Here is a 19,137-nt window from a genome sequence, read left to right on the forward strand (position 1 = left end):
CCACCCCCTCTTTCCCCACTCGGTGTCCATACGTTTTTTCTCTATGTCTGTGTCTCTATTTCTGTTTTGCAAATCATCTATACCATTTTTCTAGATTCCACATATATTCATTAATATACAATTATTTGTTTTTCTCTTTCTGACTTACTTCACTCTGTATGACAGTCTCTAGTTCCATCCATATCTCTACAAGTGACCCAATTTTGTTCCTTTTCTATGTCTGAGTAATATTCCATTGTATATATGTACCACATCTTCTTTATCCATTCCTCTGCTGATGGGCATTTAGGTTGCTTCCATCCTGGCTATTGTAAATAGTGCTGCAATGATCATTGGGGTGCATGTGTCTTTTTGAATTATGGTTTTCTCTGGGTATATGCCCAGTAGTGAGATTGCTGGGTCATATGGTAGTTCTATTTTTAGTTTTTTAAGGAACCTCCATACTGTTCTCCATAGTAGTGGCTGTATCAGTTTACATTCCCACCAACATTGCAAGAGGGTTCTCTTTTCTCCACACCCTCTCCAGCGTTTATTGTCTGTAGATTTTTTAATGATGGCCATTCTGACTTGTGTAAGATGATATCTCATTGTAGTTTTGATTTGCATTTCTCCAATAATTAGTGCTGTTGAACATCTTTTCATGTGTTTGTTGGCCATCTGTATGTTTTCTTTGGAGTTAAGGCACACCTTTTACAGATGGGCTGTTCAGCAGAGCATTTCCCATGGGTTAGTGGAATGCTATTTCACAGGACTCGAAGGTTTTAAAGCTTGCTTCTCTTCCACTTATGCCTTGTTAAGTAATTCCAATTTCTTGCCAGGGAAACACTTGTAGAACAATGCGTTTTACAGACTAACTGTGAGGTCATGCAGTCTTTGGAAATTTGGTGGAGGTGGGGAGACACACACAGACCTCCACATGGGTTGAGGAGAAAGCTTTGTCATGCATGCTAATGAATGACAGACCTTCAGTTCTGTCCCAGTTAAGCAAATATTGGTTCAGCATCTACTGTGTATCAGGCACTGGGTCTAGAGCCAAGGACACAAAGATGATTACTTCCTTGAAAGAGCTTGTACACTTGCAAGGGGTTCACAGTCAGCTTGTTTTGGAAATATCCCTTAGGCACTTTTCAGAAGAATAAGCAGGACAAGAGAAGAAACCATCTGGGAGTTGATTTTAATATAGTCCAGGCAATAGATGGTGTCCTAAATTGTTTTCCTTCACAGATTTTTCTTTGTTTAACTTTTAGGGGGACAGAGGGTGGGAGTAGAGGTGGTCACAGGAAGGGTGAAGGAGAAGCACAACTATTCAAAGACAGCATCGGCCTTCACCTGCTAGCGAGGAAAGCTGCTGAGGTACAGAAAGGGGAAGCTACCATGCCGATCACATCCCGGCATGGTATGCTGTGCTTAGACAGTGCTTCAGCTGAGAAGCTCCCCACCACTTTCCAATCCCTTAAAATAAAGAATTCTGCCACTGAAATTGAGCAGAATCGGGATCACAACCATGTCAGAAACTGAGGCTGTGCAGCCTTTCCTGGCATCCTTTATCCTTAGGCTCTACCTTACTCCTTCCAAGTGTGGTGCAGAGAAAGGGGATGGAAAGCCCACTCCAGGGTGTGTGCGTTCCATCATTTGTCAAGCAGGAGCAGTTTTCTTGCTGGTCTTTGTTGCTCTCTGGCTCTGAGCTAAAAATAGACTTTCCAAAGAAAGCTCCCTTTAGGTGGTCCTACCAAGGCAATTTACATTATCATCTCCCAGCTTCAAGACTAATTTGGAACAGTCCTGCATTTGATATGCTCCACTTTTTTTCAGGGGCGGCTGCTTTTTCACAACAGACTCCAAGGAAGTACTCACCCCAGTGATCTCAAATCTTGAGGCTGGAATTAGGATGGAGGTGAGGGTGGGGCTAGGACAGTTTAGGTGTCATGTAAGTTCCAGTTGGATTCTCTGCACGGGGCTCTCAGACCCTTCTGCCCACTTTTTATCCTACGTTAAAGTTAAAAATATCTGCCCACACGATCATGCCCCTCTGCCTTTCTACTAAACCCCGTAACTCTGGGGGGCCCCAATTCTCTTTTAATGTTCATGGGGTGATGAGTCAGCTGCAGATTGTTCTGCCATTGTCACTGTTGAGGAGGCTGAAAGAGCATCACATCAGGGCGCAAAGATCCTCGAGGCCGTCCTCAGACTGAATGCATGTCCTACCCTGGTCATTCTAAGTGATGTCAAGGAGGCTGAGCTTGAAACCTGTTTTCCTGGCTGCCTGCACGGTTGTGGGGACAGGTGGCAGTGTGTGTGAGTACCTGAGTCCTCGACGGTGAAGAAAAAGATGTCAGTGTAGATCCCAGCAGAGTGACCCCTTTCTGTGGCATGACTCTACTCACAGGTCTGACTTCTCTTACCAAAAGGTGTGTGTATAATCAGTCACATTATAAAAAGAGCTTTCAAAGACAATTTTATTATTCAGTCATTTTGACAACTACGGAGGATGACTTAAATTGTAAAGATGAGGAAATGAAAACTCAGGAGAGTTTACTGTGTTGTCCGAGTTCAAACTGGCCCACATTTCAGACATCAGAGTACGGAAAATAAAATTGATAATAATTTTGGTGACACTGTTTGGTAATATGTCTCCCCATTCAGAAACAAGATACCTCTCACCACTTATTAAAATCTCTAGTTTTGTACTCTGTTTACTCCTTCAGCAGTTACAGACTAAGTGCCTAGTGTGTGCATCAGGCATGTAGTAGCTTTTGTTGTTCTTGTTGTGTTTTATTTCATTTATTATATGTAAGTTCTGCATAATTTTAAGAACTCTGTTTCTTAATATTTTTTAAAAGTATTCTTACCATTTGAATAGGGCCTGATTTGCTTTATATTTCTCATTTATTACATGCAGAGAGAAAACCTGTTGCCATTTACACTTTAATTTTCTAACTAACCACCCAATTGAACTCTCTAATAAGTTTTTGGGGGTTTTTTGTTTGGCTTTGTTTTATTTTCAATATTTTTTATTGAGGTATAATTGATTTACAATGTTGTGTTAATTACTGCTATACAGCAAAGTGATTCAGGTATATATATAAATATATATATATATATATATATATATATATGCACACATTCTTTTTTTAATATTCTTTTCCATTATGGTTTATCACAGGATATTGAATATACTTCCTTGTGCTATACAGTAGGACCTTGTTGTTTATCCATTCTATATATAAAAGCTTACATCTGCTAACCCCAACCTGCCACTCCATCCCTCCCCCAACCCCCTCCCACTTGGCAACCACCAGTCTGTTCTCTATGTCCATGATTCTGTTTCTGTTTCATAGATAGGTTCATTGTGTCATATTTTAGATTCCACATATAAGTGATATCACATGGTATTTGTCTTTTTCTTTATGACTTACTTCACCTTAGTATGATAATCTCTAGGTCCATCCATGTTGCTGCAAATGGCATTATTTCGTTCTTTTTTATGGCTGAGTAGTATTCCATTGTGTATATGTACCACATCTTCTTTATCCATTCGTCTGTCAATGGGCATCTAGGTTGCTTCCATGACCTGGCTATTGTAAATAGTGCTGCAGTGAACATTGGGGTGCATGTGTCTTTTTGAATTATGGTTTTCTCAGGTTATATGCCCACTAGTGAGATTGCTGGGTCATATGGTAATTCTATTTTTAGTTTTTGAAGGAACCTTCATACTGTTCTCCATAGTGGTTGTATCAATTTACATTCCCACCAGCAATGCAAGAGGGTTCCCTTTTCTCCACACCCTCTCCAGCATTTGTTGTTCGTAGATTTTCTGATGATGCCCATTCTAACCAGTGTGAGGTGATACCTCATTGTAGTTTTGATTTGCATTTCTCTAATAATTAATGATGTTGAGCATCTTTTCACGTGCCTCTTGGACATCCTGTATGGCTTCTTTGGAGAAATGTCTGTTTAGGTCTTCTGCACATTTTTCGATTGGGTTGTTTTTTTGTTGTTGTCAAGTTGTATGAGCTCTTTGTATATTTTGGAAAGTAATCTCTTGTCGGTCGCATCATTTGAAAATATTTTCTCCCATTCTGTAGGTTGTCTTTTCGTTTTGTTTTCCTTTGCTGTGGTTTCCTTTGCTGTGCAGAAGTTTGTAAGTTTGATTAGGTCCCATTTGTTTATTTTTGTTTTTATTTCTATTGCCTTGGGAGACTGACTTAAGAAAACATTGGTACAATTTATGTCAGAGAATGTTTTGCCTATGATCTCTTCTAGGAGTTTTATGGTATCATGTCTTAGGTTTAAGCCTATAAGCTGTTTTGAGTTTATTTTTGTGTATGGTGAAGGGTGTGTTCTAACTTCATTGATTTACACATGCTGTCCAATTTTCCCAACACCATTTTTTTATTGTAGTTGATTTACAATGTTGTATTAGTTTCTGGTGTACAGCATAGTGATTCAGTTACACACACACACACACACACACACACACACAGACACATATGTATTCTTTTTTCATAGTCTTTTCCATTATGGTTTATTAAAGGCTGTTGAATATAGGTCCCTGTGCTATACAGTAGGACCTTGTTTATCTTCTAATGAGTTTTAATAGTCTTTAAGTTAGTTCCCTGTGCTTTTTGGGTTGACAACTATGCCATCTGAATATAACAATACTAATAATTTAATTTTTTCTACATCTCTCCCTCTTACATCCTTCTCCTTTTCTCTGTCCTAATGACCTTCCTTAATTGGGCTGTCTCATATTGCTAGAAAGAAAATGCTTTATGTTGGAATGGAAGTTGTTGAGGTTGAGAGAAAAATTCAAAGTTCCCATAACTCAGTGGCTTTCAGGAGCTGAGGGGAGGCAGAAAACTCACTGTAGCCAGATTCTGAAGAGGGTGAGCTTAGAGGGCGGGAGAGCTGGAGGCAGTAGGCCATCTGTGCAAGGTGCTGAGGGACCAGAGGAAAATGAGACCCTCAGCTGTTGCTGCTCCCTCTGAACCAGAGAACATCCATCCCTTATGCAGACCAACTCCAGGAACAACCACATGCAGGATTGCCCAGCATCTCACTGCACAGAAGACAGACCCCTTGCCCAGCACCATGCAGACCACTTCTCCAGATGCCCACGTGAGTTGCCTTATCTCACCTGTTTCTTGGGGTTGACCCACAAGATTAAGAACAGCTCTCATTTGGAGCAAGACATGACACTGAGGCATGGTGGGTAGGCGTGAGAGCTCTGGAGCCCATCTAAATGGGCACAAATCCTGGTCCTACCAGTTGTTCTGCCTGTGAAACCACTTGGGAAAATTACCTTTCTGTGCCTAATATTTTAGCTGTAAAATGGTGTTATTATTTGTGCCTGCCTCACAGGGTTTTAGGGAGGACTATATTAGTAAATATATGTAAAGTGCTGAGAACAACACCTGGCTTATATTATGGGCCCAATAAATCTTGGCTAGAACAGTGCCTGGAAGGGGAGCCTCATGAGAACTAGGGTTCTGGCATGCTCTGGTGGTAAATCTTTGGAAAAGATGCTTAAAATTTCCTATTAACTTTTATGAGCCTCATTTCCCTAATCTGAAAAGCTACCTTCTTCATTGAACTGTTAGGAGAATGACTTAAGAAAATGCATATAAAACAGCTGAAGTGGTGATGAACCAAAGTTGGTTTCCCTCCCATTCGATGTCTTTATTAGATTAGAAGTTCCGTGAGGATGGAGACACACCCTCTGGCTAAACACATCAGGGACTCCAATAGATCCAAAGTGAAAGCAAGGTATTGGACTAAATAAGAAATTGTAGGATTAAATTCCATTTATCTTTCACTCTGCAACAGAATCAATTTTTTGCAAGTACCTGAACTTTGGTCTTTTCGGTGCTCCTTCAGTAAGATAATTTAAGGAGGATTAATTTACAAAGAGACTGTTTACAAACCGATAATGAGATTTGAGGTGATCTCAAGGATAGCACAGTAACACAGGGCTAGCAACACCAGTAGAGCTGTTTCTATCCCTCTGCCTACCTGGAGGAACTGGTACCTGGAGCCTGGAAGGAGAGTCCCATAAAAAAGGTCTCTTTACAAGGAGCAGTGGGCTTCAGTCAAGGAACAAAGCCAGCCCAGGGTGACTCACACAAAGTGAGGCAGGAAAGTAAATATTCTGGACTCCCTCCCTACATCCCTTCGGTCCTACTGGAGTTCCCCAGTGGTGGAACTCAGCCAGAAACCAGAGGGGATGAAAGAAGGGTTGCCAGATTTAACAAATTAAAAGTGCAGGGCACACAGATTAACAACAAATGCCTTTTTAATATATCTCAAATACTTAATAGGACAGACTAAAATTTTATTTTGTTATTTATCTGAAATTTAAATGTTAACTCTGCATCCTATATTTATCTGGCAATCCTAGATCATTGATGAATTCCATATAGGGCAGCCTCCCTGAGCAGAGAGTAGGATGGAAAGTGCAAGAGACAGGGGGACAGTGGACTTTGAGAAGGAAATGCAAGATAGACTGACACACCCATTAACTCACCTCTTTTGCCCCAGTCCACCCAGGATTTTCTCTTGTGTAGAAAAGTTTGAAACTCTAACATAGGGAATACATGGGAGCACAAAAAACTGCCATATCATCATTGGGTAACGTCAATTAGGACATAGCCCTCTCTGAAACCAGGCTCCAGAACCGTGAGATATAAATGTCTGTTGTCTAAAAGCTACTCAGCTGTGGCATTTTGTTACAGCGGCACAAACAGACTAAGATACTCTCATTTTCCTTCTCCGTTAACTGGTCTTAGGAAACTACCCAGAAAGCCATAGCAGTGGGTTGAGGGAGAGACAGTGAAGGTGTTGACAGTGCTCTGTTTTTAAGCTGTATCATTTGTACATGAGTGTTTGTAATTAATATTTTTGTTTATAATTGCCATCTATGTCATGTGTCTTGTTTGCATTTAGTAAGGAAGGAAAGGAAGGAGGGAAGGGAAGGAAGGAAGGAAGGAGGGAGGGAGGGAAGGGAGGGAAGGAACAGAGGGAGGAAAGGAAGGAAGGAAAAGGAAGGAGGGAATGAAGGAAAAGTAAGGAAAGGGAAGGAAGGAAAGGGAAGGAAAAGTGAAGGAGGGGAGGACCTAAAAAATATACCCAAGAAAATAAAATATGACCAGTTAATTAAGCAGGTGGTTGTTTTCTGTATACTAGTTCATAAGGAAAAACTGAATTACTCTTTGATATCAATTCTTTTTTTAATGAATTTATTTATTTATTTTTGACTGCATTGTGTCTTCGTTGCTGCGCATGGGCTTTCTCTAGTTGCAGCAAGCAGGGGCTACTCTTCATTGCGGTGCACAAGCTTCGCTTTGCAGTGGCTTCTCTTGTAGTGGAGCAAGGGCTCTAGGCATGCAGGCTTCAGTATTTGTGGCGCACCAGCTTCAGTAGTTGTGGCACGTGGGTTCAGTAGTTGTGGCTCGCAGGCTTAGTTGTTCCGTGGCATGTGGTATCTTCCCAGGCCAGGGCTCAAACCCGGGTCCCCTGCACTGCGCCACCAGGGAAGTCCTCTTTGATATCAATTCTGAGATCAATGTTTTAGTCACTCACTAAATCTCAATTTCCTGAATTTTAAAACGGAATTCATGAAATTCATAGAACCTGGATTGCAGAATTTGGGGCAAGTTTGGAGACAAAGAATATATAGAAACTAACACGTTTGGAGCATAAAATAATTGCTAACTCTCTTAGCAATATTAAGAGAGTTCTTACCTAACAATGTGTCATTTTAACATATTATATTCTATTGCTAAAACACAGTTGTACCACATGTATCTTTTTCAAATTAATAAGCTCAGAAAGTCTGATGAATTTAATAGGACAAGCTCTCTTGATCTCATGGTTCTTGCAAACAAAAGATAAATTCTAAAAGATAAATTTATGATCCCTAAGGATCATAAAGTAGGAATTACAAGACTAAATACTTGTCAGAATTTTAGTTTCAGTTTTAGAAGTTATGTCTTGTTTTTGAATTTATGCTATTTTACGTATCTTCCTCTGTGCATTAGTCATTGTGTCTATAATTTTAGCAATGCTAATATTTCACACAGAAAGAAGAGTCTAAAGAACTTCAGTAGCACTTTAATGTAGTTATATTAATAGGAAAATGGGCACACGGGATGCTCCCATGGGAATGTCTTTGTAATGACACTTATGGAATTTTTTTAAATTTCCACTAGACAGTTAACAAAGTAGGTAGTTGTGGGTGGGTGAATACCTCAAGAAACAAGAATAGAATCATAGTGCAGGAAGGATGCAAGTAAAATAGTAAAGAACATCTCACCAAATTTCCTGATTTGACCAAAAGGAAACTGGAATGCACGTCAGTGAATAGATTTGCCATGTATTTCCTCCATGCCATGGCAGTTATCTTTAGCTTTATGTTAATAGCTATCACAACTCTTAAGTTCCTGTCTAGAATCTTTTAAACAAGAGTGAAAAATGCTGATTAGTGAGGTTTTAATAATGCCAAAGGAAAAGACTGTACGTGGAAAGAACTCTTGACCCGGTGATACTTGGACTTAGTGTGTCCCAGAAGAAAGAAATGTACTTATAGAAATGAATGACGCCAATAGAAAGAGCATTCATCTTTAAAGTGAAGGGTAGGCCATTCCTGCTGACATGTTTGGTTTTCCTGCTCTTGGTTTAATCACTGGGTTCAGACTTTTCTGGAAGATTTGGGACAATAAATGCTATCATAGGTGCCTACAGGTTACACCAACTGATCCTGCCAAGATAAGAAGTTGTGCCCAAGATGTGTGGCCAAGGCAAGCTTTAAAAGTATCCAAGTGAAAAAATGAAACAGAAAATTACATGGCAGCACGTGTGCCCAGAGGGAACGTATGCCGTGAAGGATCTAGATAGAACCCAACAGTTGGGGTTTTCTGGAAGGGGGTGGTAAATTGGAAAGAAGACTGGAGTAGTAACTAGAGGTTCTGGATTTTTAGACTCATTTCAATGTTTCACTGGATTTGTGAGATTCACTAAGACACTTGGCTTCTCTGAGAGTCAAATAGGGATAATAATGATTAGAATAGGCTTGGCACATGGTAAGCACTTAAAAGCGTTATTTATAGTAATTCATTCCATTATTATAATCTTCCAAGATTACTGTGTTAAATAAAAATGCATATATGAAAAATTGCAAGCATTATCTAAACATAAAGAACTATGTAACTTACTGTGGATGACAGCACTGGTATTCTATCTAGCTATTGTTACTTGAACCTTTAAATCAGGCCACTGAAGTGTATTTCAGGGTATAACACTAGTGAACAAAATGTTAAATACACCAAAGTACTTTCCTTCACAATGACTGAAACTAAGAGAAAAACTACCTGTACGTATGGATAAGGACTGAACAAGGACATGGAAAAATGAAAATAATTGGATTTGCTAATGGTAGTGGAAATTTGGGTTCTATTTTTTATTTTTATGTATTTTTTTTTTTATTGACTTCGTGCCCTTGGCAGTTAGTGTAGAGTCCTAACCACTGGACTGCAAGGAATTCCTTTCAATCTGTTCTTTAAATTAAAATATCTTTAACTGAAAAATGATAAAATACAGAAAGTTAAGCTAAAAACTGAGATATACTCGGGAACACCAGTGTACTGTATAATACTAATAATGGTAGTAACTACTAGTCCATTTTTTTAAACACTTTATTTTCTTTGTTGTTGTACAAATCACAATGATGGAATTGTCCCTCTCTCTCTCTCTCTCTCTCTCTCTTTTTGGCTGCAAGGCGCAGCACGTGGGATCTTAGTTCCCTGACCAGGGATCCAGTCCACACCCCCTGCAGTGGAAGTGTGGAGTCTTAACCACTGCACTGCCAGGAAAGTCCCCACTAGTAGTCCGTTTTATTGAGTACTTCCCCTGGGTTAGGCACAGGGCTGTGTGCTCTATATGGGTAATCTGTCTCAACTTCCCATCAATACTATAAGCCACAGGATACACAGGAGAAAACTGAAGCTCACAGATTAGTAGCTTGCCGAGGTCTCCCAGCTGGCAAGTGTCAAGTACAGAAGTGCTGTGTGTGTAACAGAGTAAATATTGATTCATTTAATGTGAGGAACATGGATAAGTCAGCATTCTACCAGCTTTTTGGTGGTAGTGGAAACATTAAAGAAAAATTTAAAGAATAAGTTGCCAATCTGAGTATTTTTCTCTTACACCTCTTTCATTCCTGCATCTAGTGTGAATTGCACAAACTCCCATTCCTTTGTGCTTGCCCATATGCCTCCCTCTGTGTGCATATAGAGTGTGTAAGGAACATTCAAACAGCAAAGTACAGATGAGCAGTAAGGCCCAGAGTGACGTGAAGTTCGAGGACTTGTGAGGAGAAAATAAATGAAATGGCCACAGAGGCATCCTGGAGTTACATCAGCTACTGAAAAGAAGGAAATCACAAGTAAAGCAATGGTTCTAAATCTAGCCATGGGCCCTCCAGGCAGTATTTCACAATGGTACCGCTAAATTTCCAAGAAAGGAGGGGGCTTCTGAGCACCTGTTTCTCTTGGAGTGCTGAAAGTGGCCTTCTTAAAAGCTCAGACAAGCTGGAGAACCTCACCTACACCCCATCCTTGACATTCCTAAACTGGATGTGAAATTGGTTCCAAATTTCTTTCTTGCTCTGTGCATCTAGTTTTTTTAAATTAATATTACTGATATTATAGGGGAAACCTAAAGTAACAAAGCAGTGGAGACCTTTTTTTAAATTGGGGGATCAAAAATAAAAGGTTTATCATTGCTGTTTTTCAAAGGACTTGAGGATGTTTAACTGAAGGTGATAGCAGTAAACGTTGCTAACACTTCGATGACATTGTCAGCTACGACTGAAGCAGATGATTAGAAACAGGTAAATTATCGTAACTTTCTTTGGCAAGTTGTTTTTGAGCACAAATTCTGTACCAAAGTCTGGGTCAAGCATCAGGGCTATATAATACTTAGACATGATCCCTGCCTAGTCTAGAGAGTAAACACTGTATTATGATAAATACTTCATTATAATATGATAAATGCTCTAGTGGATGGATGCACAGAACAGTGGTACAGACAGAGAACTAATGCTTGTCAGGGGTTGGAGGATAGCAGGGGCTTATAAAATAAGAGAAGGCACGTTCCCTTCAAAAAGTGGGACAGTCATCTTGAAAACTGTGAAGGGATCCATTTTTGAGAGGCACTGTAGGATCATTATTAGGGACATGGGTTTTGAAATCTGGACAAAGGCTGGCTTTGTCACTTACTGACTAATGGATTTCAAAGCAGCCAAAATCCTTCCACTCCCCTTCACAATGTGACTTTTCAGCTGCTCCAGTCAAGAGAGGGTCTGTTTCTTTACTCCTTGTATTTGGCTTTGCCAGGTCATTTGCTTTGTGAAACAAGCAGAAGCTTGAGCATTTGGGGCTGTCCTCTCTTTGGGTTCCTGGGACCACCATGTGCATGGCCCAATAGCCTATTGTTGGATCAGAGACCATGAGATGCGCTGGTGCCCTCGAACCTGCGTGTGAGCCCAGTAGGTTCTACCCTACTAGCGGTAGAACCGCCCAGCTAAGCCCACCCCAGTTGCTTGCCCACAGACTTCTGAGATGAATAAATGATAGCTGTTTGTTATAGAATAAGTTTATTATAGGATAAAAACTAACTGGTACACTCAGTGGCTCTGGATAATTTATTTCACCTTTGAAACTTGGGTCTCCTCATCTATAATATGGAAATCCTAATAATAATTATCATCTAGGTTGCTGAGAGTATTAAATACGACAGTGCATATAAAGCACTTATATAAATAGTAACTAGATAGTGACTAGTTGTAGATTATATGCTTATACCTAGAATTTAATTTTTCCAGAGGTCCAGAGTGGCCCTATGGGTGCTGCATGCTCTGTAACTACTAAAGCCATAAAATTTGGGACACATCTTAAAAATAAACAATGGTGATTTTTTGTTTGTCTGATTTTTTGGTTTATTTGGGTGTTTCTTACATCCGTTAACAGATTCTTAAATGCTATTTGGTGAAATGCTGTGGTTTTGTGGGAGGGGTTCCCCTTAAATTCAACTTTCTCTTCTTATTTTTAACCATTGCCTCTGCACAACAGTCTGAGCAGCTGAATTTTCTGTTTTCTGTCACTTCCGTGGTACATAACATCTTCCTGATTCATCTCCCACGGGGGAAGCATGAGGAATGTAATACTCAACTACATCACAGGAAGGATATGTGGGTTTGCTAATGGCCTCCTGAAAATATTAAGTGCAAAGTGGTTTGATTCTTTCCACTTCTCTGTCTTAAACATCAAGTTCAACAGAATTAATTTCCTGAAAATTAAAATTCTGTCCTAATGGAGCACAGTTTGGAAAATATGTGAACGTTTACTTTTCAATTATGTGTATTTAATTTCTTCTAAGTAACTTCAAATAACATCCAACAGCCATGAGCATTCATATTCCAATGGAAGTCAGAAATTGACATCAATTTAAACTAGCCATAATTATACTGTACAATACTTACATTTTGAAATTTTTACTTTTTTTTGAATTAGTTATAAGCTAATTAATATTTCACACCTTTGAACTGAGCTCCACCTGACTCAGTGCCCTCCTCAACTGCAGTAATCCTGAAATGCAAAACCGTGTTCAAGGTAACAGGTTCCCCCTTTATGACAGAACTATCAAAAGAATCTTCAGTAATGCCTTTCCAAATGGCTGTTTCCTGATAGACAACAGCATTGTCGTATCTTCAGTCTGAGTTCCATCTGAACCTAAAAGATGAATGTTTTTAAGAACATGCATTAGGGCTCCAAAACCCAAACTGAGGGAGCTTTTCAATAAGAGCAGTGTTTGTGGCATCAGTTCCTCCAATTTGTTTGAACTGATTTATACTATAGGCCCTAATTATAGGTGCCTATAAATGCAAGATAAGGTGCTTAAGTCACAAGAATATATCTGAATTTCCCACTTGTATTTTGAATCCTGGCAGGGTGCTCAATTTGAAGGCAGTATAACATACAAAAGCATGACTCTGTAACCAGAATGCCTTCACTTAATAGCTTTGTGCTCTTGGGCAAGATGTGTCACCTCTCTGAGCCACAGGGCCCTCACCTGCGAAGTGTAAATAATATTATTACCTCTCACACGTAGGCGAGATAATGCACATAAAAGCACTTAAAACAGTGGTGGCCCATAAAAGCACTCAGTACATGCTTGTTGCTCTTGGATGGTTCAACATCCTTGCTGAATGTTTCCTGTGATTTAAATGCCATAGCTTAGGTCACTGTTTATGGATGGGCCACAATAGTCAATGTAGTCGGACCCTCATCTAAGACAGAGGTTGGCAATACTGAGTGATCTCATGTCAGGTTGTCTGGGACCAAACACTATCATGTGATGCTTTATATAGTCTGGGACTGTGTGATGTGGAATCAATTGAAAGTAAGTCCAAGGAAGAAAGGAGGAGATGAGGTGAGATGCAGCCTGGATTTGAATACAATTGCCAGGGACATGTGTTAACTCAGGTGCCTCAACACATCCGCAAATGCAAAATGGCAAGGGTCTTCTGTCTATATCAATGTGTAGAACTGCTTCCTTTGCAGGAGTCAACCCCACATCTGATTAGCAGGAAGTGGAAGTGACTTACAATGAAAGAAACTTTGAAAATTAGAGTGTGATGGTGAAATGCAAATAAAGCCACAGTGATCAAATTTTAAAATAATGCAGTATCCATGTTAGGGAAAACAACTGGAACCCTTAATTCATGCTTGTGCATTTGCATCCAAAGTCAGAGACAAGAATATTCAAAGCAGCAGTATTTTCATGATAGGCAAAAAATGAAAACAACCTAACCATCAACAGATGATGGATTAAATCAATTATGACAGATTCAATAATCGAATTCTATACAACAATGAAAGAGAATACATTCAACAGCATTGGTCTTCATCCATTTAAACCGATTTTTACATATTTTACTTTTAATTTAGTTAAAAAAAAATCAAACTGTGTTTCCTGAAAGAAGTTAGAAAGAGAAAATATGCTACAGTGCAATGTTTTGTGCAATTTAGAACACTCATACACAAATTAACTGCACATATTTTTCTAGTATGCGTACGTATATAAGATATGTACTTTAAAAACATTATAGTGGGTGTCACTGAAGGAAGGGAATTTTGAGTGAGAATTGGGTTATATTGGGACAGTGACTAAAACAAATTCAATGAGAAAGGAGAATTGCAAAAACTGGTGGTGACAATTCCAGGTCCCTTCACTACCCCAAAGTAATAATAATAAAATAAAGAGCCACAGAAAGTATAAGCAGAGAAGTATACTCATCTTAACATGCCTAGAATGACCTTCTTCTTTTTTTTTTTAGACATCTTTATTGAAGTATAATTGCTTTACAATGGTGTGTTAGTTTCTGTTGTATAACAGAGTGAGTCACCTATATGTATACATATATCCCCATATCCGATCCCTCTTGCATCTCCGTCCCACCCTCCCTATCCCACCCCTCTAGGTGGTCACAAAGCACCGAACTGATCTCCCTGTGCTATGCGGCTGCTTCCCACTAGCTATCAGTTTGACATTTGGTAGTGTATATATGGGCATGCCACTCTCTCACTTCATGCCAACTTACCCTTCCCCCTCCCTGTGTCCTCAAGTCCATTCTCTACGTCTGCGAATTTATTCCTGTCCTGCCCCTAGGTTCTTCAGAACCATTATTTTCTTTTTTTTTAGATTCCATATATATGTGTTAGCATACGGTATTTGTTTTCCTCTTTCTGATTTACTTCACTCTGTATGACAGACTCTAAGTCCATTCACCTCACTACAAATAACTCAATTTCATTTCTTTTTATGGCTGAGTAATATTCCATTGTATATATGTGCCACATCTTCTTTATCCATTCATCTGTCAATGGACACTTAGGTTGCTTCCATGTCCTGGCTATTGTAGATAGAGCTGCAGTGAACATTGTGGTATGTGACTCTTTGAATTATGGTTTTCTCAAGGTATATGCTCAGTAGTGGGATTGCTGGGTCATATGGTAGTTCCATTTGTAGTTTTTTAAGGAACCTCCATACTGTTCTCCATAGTGGCTGTATCAATTTACATTCCCACCAGCAGTGCAAGAGGGTTCCCTTTTCTCCACACCCTCTCCAGCATTATTGTTTGTAGATTTTTTGATGATAGCCATTCTGACTTCTGTGAGGTGATACCTCATTGTAGTTTTGATTTGCATTTCTCTAATGATTAGTGATGCTGAGCATTCTTTCATGTGTTTGTTGGCAATCTGTATATCTTCTTTGGAGAAACGTCTGTTTAGGTCTTCTGCCCATTTTTGGATTGGGTTGTTTTTTTTTTTTTTGATATTGAGCTGCATGAGCTGATTGTAAATTTTGGAGATTAATCCTTTGTCATTAGCTTCATTTGCAAATATTTTCTCCCATTCTGAGGGTTGTCTTTTTGTCTTCTTTATGACTTCCTTTGCTGTGTAAAGCTTTTACGTTTCATTAGGTCCCACTTGTTCATTTTTGTTTTTATTTCCATTTCTCTAGGAGGTGGGTCAAAAAGGATCTTGCTGTGATTTATATCATAGCATGTTCTGCCTGTGTTTTCCTCTAAGAGTTTTATAGTGTCTGACCTTACATTTAGGTCTTTAATCCATTTTGAGTGTATTTTCCTGTATGGTATTAGAGAATCTTCTAATTTCATTCTATTACCTGTAGCTGTCGAGTTTTCCCAACACCACTTATTGAAGAGGCTGTCTTTTCTCCATCATATATTCGTGCCTCCTTTATCAAAAATAAGGTGACCATACATGTGTGGGTTTATCTCTGGGCTTTCTATCCTGTTCCATTGATCTGTATTTCTGTTTTTGTGCCAGTACCATACTGTCTTGATTACTGTAACTTTGTAGTATAGTCTGAAGTCTGGGAGCATGATTCCTCCAGCTCCATTTTGCTTTCTCAAGATTGCTTTGGCTATTCGGGGTCTTTTGTGTTTCCATACAAACTGTGAAATTTTTTGTTCTAGTTCTGTGAAGAACGCCATTGGTAGTTTGATAGGGATTGCATTGAATCTGTAGATTGCTTTGGGTAGTATAGTCATTTTCACAATGTTGATTCTCACAATCCAAGAGCATGGTATATCTCTCCATCTGTTTGTGTCATCTTTAATTTCTTTCATCTGTGTCTTATAGTTTTCTGCATACAGGTCTTTTGTCACCTTAGGTAGGTTTATTCCTAGGTATTTTAGTCTTTTTGTTGCAGTGTTAAATGGGAGTGTTACCTTAATTTCTCTTTCAAATTTTTCATCATTAGTGCATAGGAATGCAAGAGATATTCTGTGCATTAATTTTGTATCCTGCTACTTTACCAAATTCATTGATTAGCTCTAGTAGTTTTCTGGTAGCATCTTTAGGATTCTCTGTGTATAGTATCATGTCATCTGCAAACAGTGACAGTTTTACATCTTCACTTCTGATTTGGATTCCTTTTATTTCTTCTTCTTCTCTGATTGCTGTGGCTAAAACTTCCAAAACTATGTTGAATAATAGTGGTGAGAGTGGACAACCTTGTCTTGTTCCTGATCTCAGTGGAAATGGTTTCAGTTTTTCACCATTGAGAACGATGTTGGCTGTGGGTTTGTCTTATTATGTTGAGGTAAGTTCCCTCTGTGCTACTTTCTGGAGGATTTTTATCATGAATCGGTGTTGAATTTTGTCGAAAGCTTTTTATGCATCTATTGAGATGATCATATGTTTTTTATCCTTCAATTTGTTAATATGGTGTATCACATTGATGGATTTGCATATATTGAAGAATCCTTGCATTTCTGGGATAAACCGCACTTGATCATGGTGTATGATCCTTTTAATGTGCTGTTGGATTCTGTTTGCTAGTATTTTGTTGAGGATTTTTGTATCTATGTTCATCAGTGATATTGGCCTGTAGTTTTCTCTCTTTGTGACATCTTTGCCTGGTTTTGGTATCAGGGTGATGGTGGCCTCATAGAATGAATTTGGGAGTGTTCCTCCCTCTGCTATATTTTGGAAGACTTTGAGAAGCATAGGTGTTAGCTCTTCCCTAAATGTTTGATAGAATTTACCTGTGAAGCCATCAGGTCCTGGGCTTTTGTTTGTTGGAAGATTTTTCATCACAGTCTCAATTTCAGTGCTTGTGATTGGTCTGTTTATATTTTCTATTTCTTCCTGGTTCAGTCTTGGATGGTTGTGCTTTTCTAAGAATTTGTCCATTTCTTCCAGGTTGTCTATTTCATTGGCATAGAGTTGCTTGTAGTAATCTCTCATGATCCTTTGTATTTCTGCAGTGTCAGTTGTTACTTCTCCTTTTTCATTTCTAATTCTTTTAATTTGTGTCTTCTCCCTTTTTTTCTTGATGAATCTGGCTAATGGTTTATCAATTTTGTTTATCTTCTCAAAGAACCAGCTTTTAGTTTTGTTGATCTTTGCTATTGCTTCCTTCTTTTCTTTTTCATTTATTTCTGATCTGATCTTTATGATTTCTTTCCTTCTGCTAACTTTGGGGTTTTATTGTTCTTCTTTCTCTGATTGTTTTAGGTGTAAGGTTAGGTTGTTTATTTGAGATGTTTCTTGTTTCTTGAGGTAGGATTGTGTTGCTATAAAATTCCCTCTTAGAACTGCTTTTGCTGCATCCCATAGGTTTTGTGTCATCATGTTTTCATTGTCATTTGTTTCAAGGTATTTTTTTATTTCCTCTTTGATTTCTTCAGTGATCTCTTGGTTATTTAGTAGCATATTGTTTAGGCTCCATGTGTTTGTATTTTTTGCATTTTTTTTTCCTGTAACTGATATCTAGTCTCATAGTGTTGTGGTTGGGAAAGATAGTTCATATGAATTCAATTTTCTTAAATTTACCGAGGCTTTATTTGTGACCCAAGATATGATCTATCCTGGAGAATGTTCCATGAGCACTTGAGAAGAAAGTGTATTCTGTTGTTTTGGATGGAATGTCCTATAAATATCAGTAAAGTCCATCTTGTTTAATGTATCATTTAAAGCTTGTGTTTCCTTATTTATTTTCATTTTGGATGATCTGTCCATTGGTGAAAGTGGAGTATTAAAGGCCCCTACTATGATTGTGTTACTGTCGATTTCCCCTTTTATGGCTGTTAGCATTTGCCTTATGTATTGAGGTGCTCCTACGTTGGGTGCATAAATACTTACAATTGTTATATCTTCTTCTTGGATTGATTCCTTGATCATTATGTAGTGTCCTTCTTTGTCTCTTGTAAAAGTCTTTATTTTAAAGTATTTTGTCTGATATGAGAATTGCTACTCCAGCTTTCTTTTGGTTTCCATTTGCATGGAATATCTTTTTCCATCCCCTCACTTTCAGTCTGTATGTGTCCCTAGGTCTGAAGTGGGTCTCTTGCAGACAGCATATATACGGTCTTTTTTTTGTATCCATTCAGTCAGTCTATGTCTTTTGGTTGCAGTATTTAATCCATTTACATTTAAGGTAGTTATCAATATGTATGTTCCTATTACCAGTTTCTTAATTGTTTTGGGTTTGTTATTGTAGGTCTTTTCCTTCTCTTGTGTTTCCTGCCTAGAGAAGTTCCTTTAGCATTTGTTGTAAAGCTTGTTTGGTGGTGCTGAATTCTCTTAGCTTTTGCTTGTCTGTAAAGGTTTTAATTTCTCCGTCAAATCTGAATGAGATCTTTGCTGGGTAGAGTAATCTTGGTTGTAGGTTTTTCCCTTTCATCACTTTAAATATGTCCTGCCCGTCCCTTCTGGCTTGTAGAGTTCCTGCTGAAAGATCAGCTGTTACCCTTATGGGGATTCCCTTGTATGTTATTTGTTGTTTTTCCCTTGCTGCTTTCAATATTTTTTCTTTGTATTTAGTTTTTGACAGTTTGCTTAGTATGTGTCCTGGAGTGTTTCTCCTTGGATTTATCCTGTATGGGACTCTCTGTGCTTCCTAGACTTGATTGACTACTTCATTTCCCATATTAGGGAAGTTTTCAACTATAATCTCTTTAAATATTTTCTCAGTCCCTTTCTTTTTCTGTTCTTCTTTTGGGACCCCTATAATTCAAATGTTGGTGCATTTAATGTTGTCCCAGAGGTC

General features: G+C 38.7%; 1 protein-coding gene across 7 annotated transcripts in view; it reads left to right on the forward strand.

The window, feature by feature from the left end:
* Positions 1-19,137, forward strand: part of STAC (SH3 and cysteine rich domain) — a 370,710-nt gene that overhangs the window by 239,230 nt on the left and 112,343 nt on the right. For 3 of the 7 annotated variants that reach the window (XM_079934185.1, XM_079934184.1, XM_079934189.1), the window contains one exon: positions 5,016-5,118. The exons of 3 other annotated variants lie outside the window; for them this stretch is intronic. In XM_079934185.1, the coding sequence (XP_079790311.1) occupies positions 5,016-5,118 (103 nt within the window). Of the gene's footprint in view, positions 1-4,798; positions 5,119-19,137 lie in introns of those variants that run through there. One more of the 7 variants, XM_079934181.1, reaches the window with a different exon arrangement.

This window comes from Stenella coeruleoalba (genome assembly GCF_951394435.1).
Source record: "Stenella coeruleoalba genome assembly, chromosome: 10".
NCBI lineage: Eukaryota > Metazoa > Chordata > Mammalia > Artiodactyla > Delphinidae > Stenella > Stenella coeruleoalba.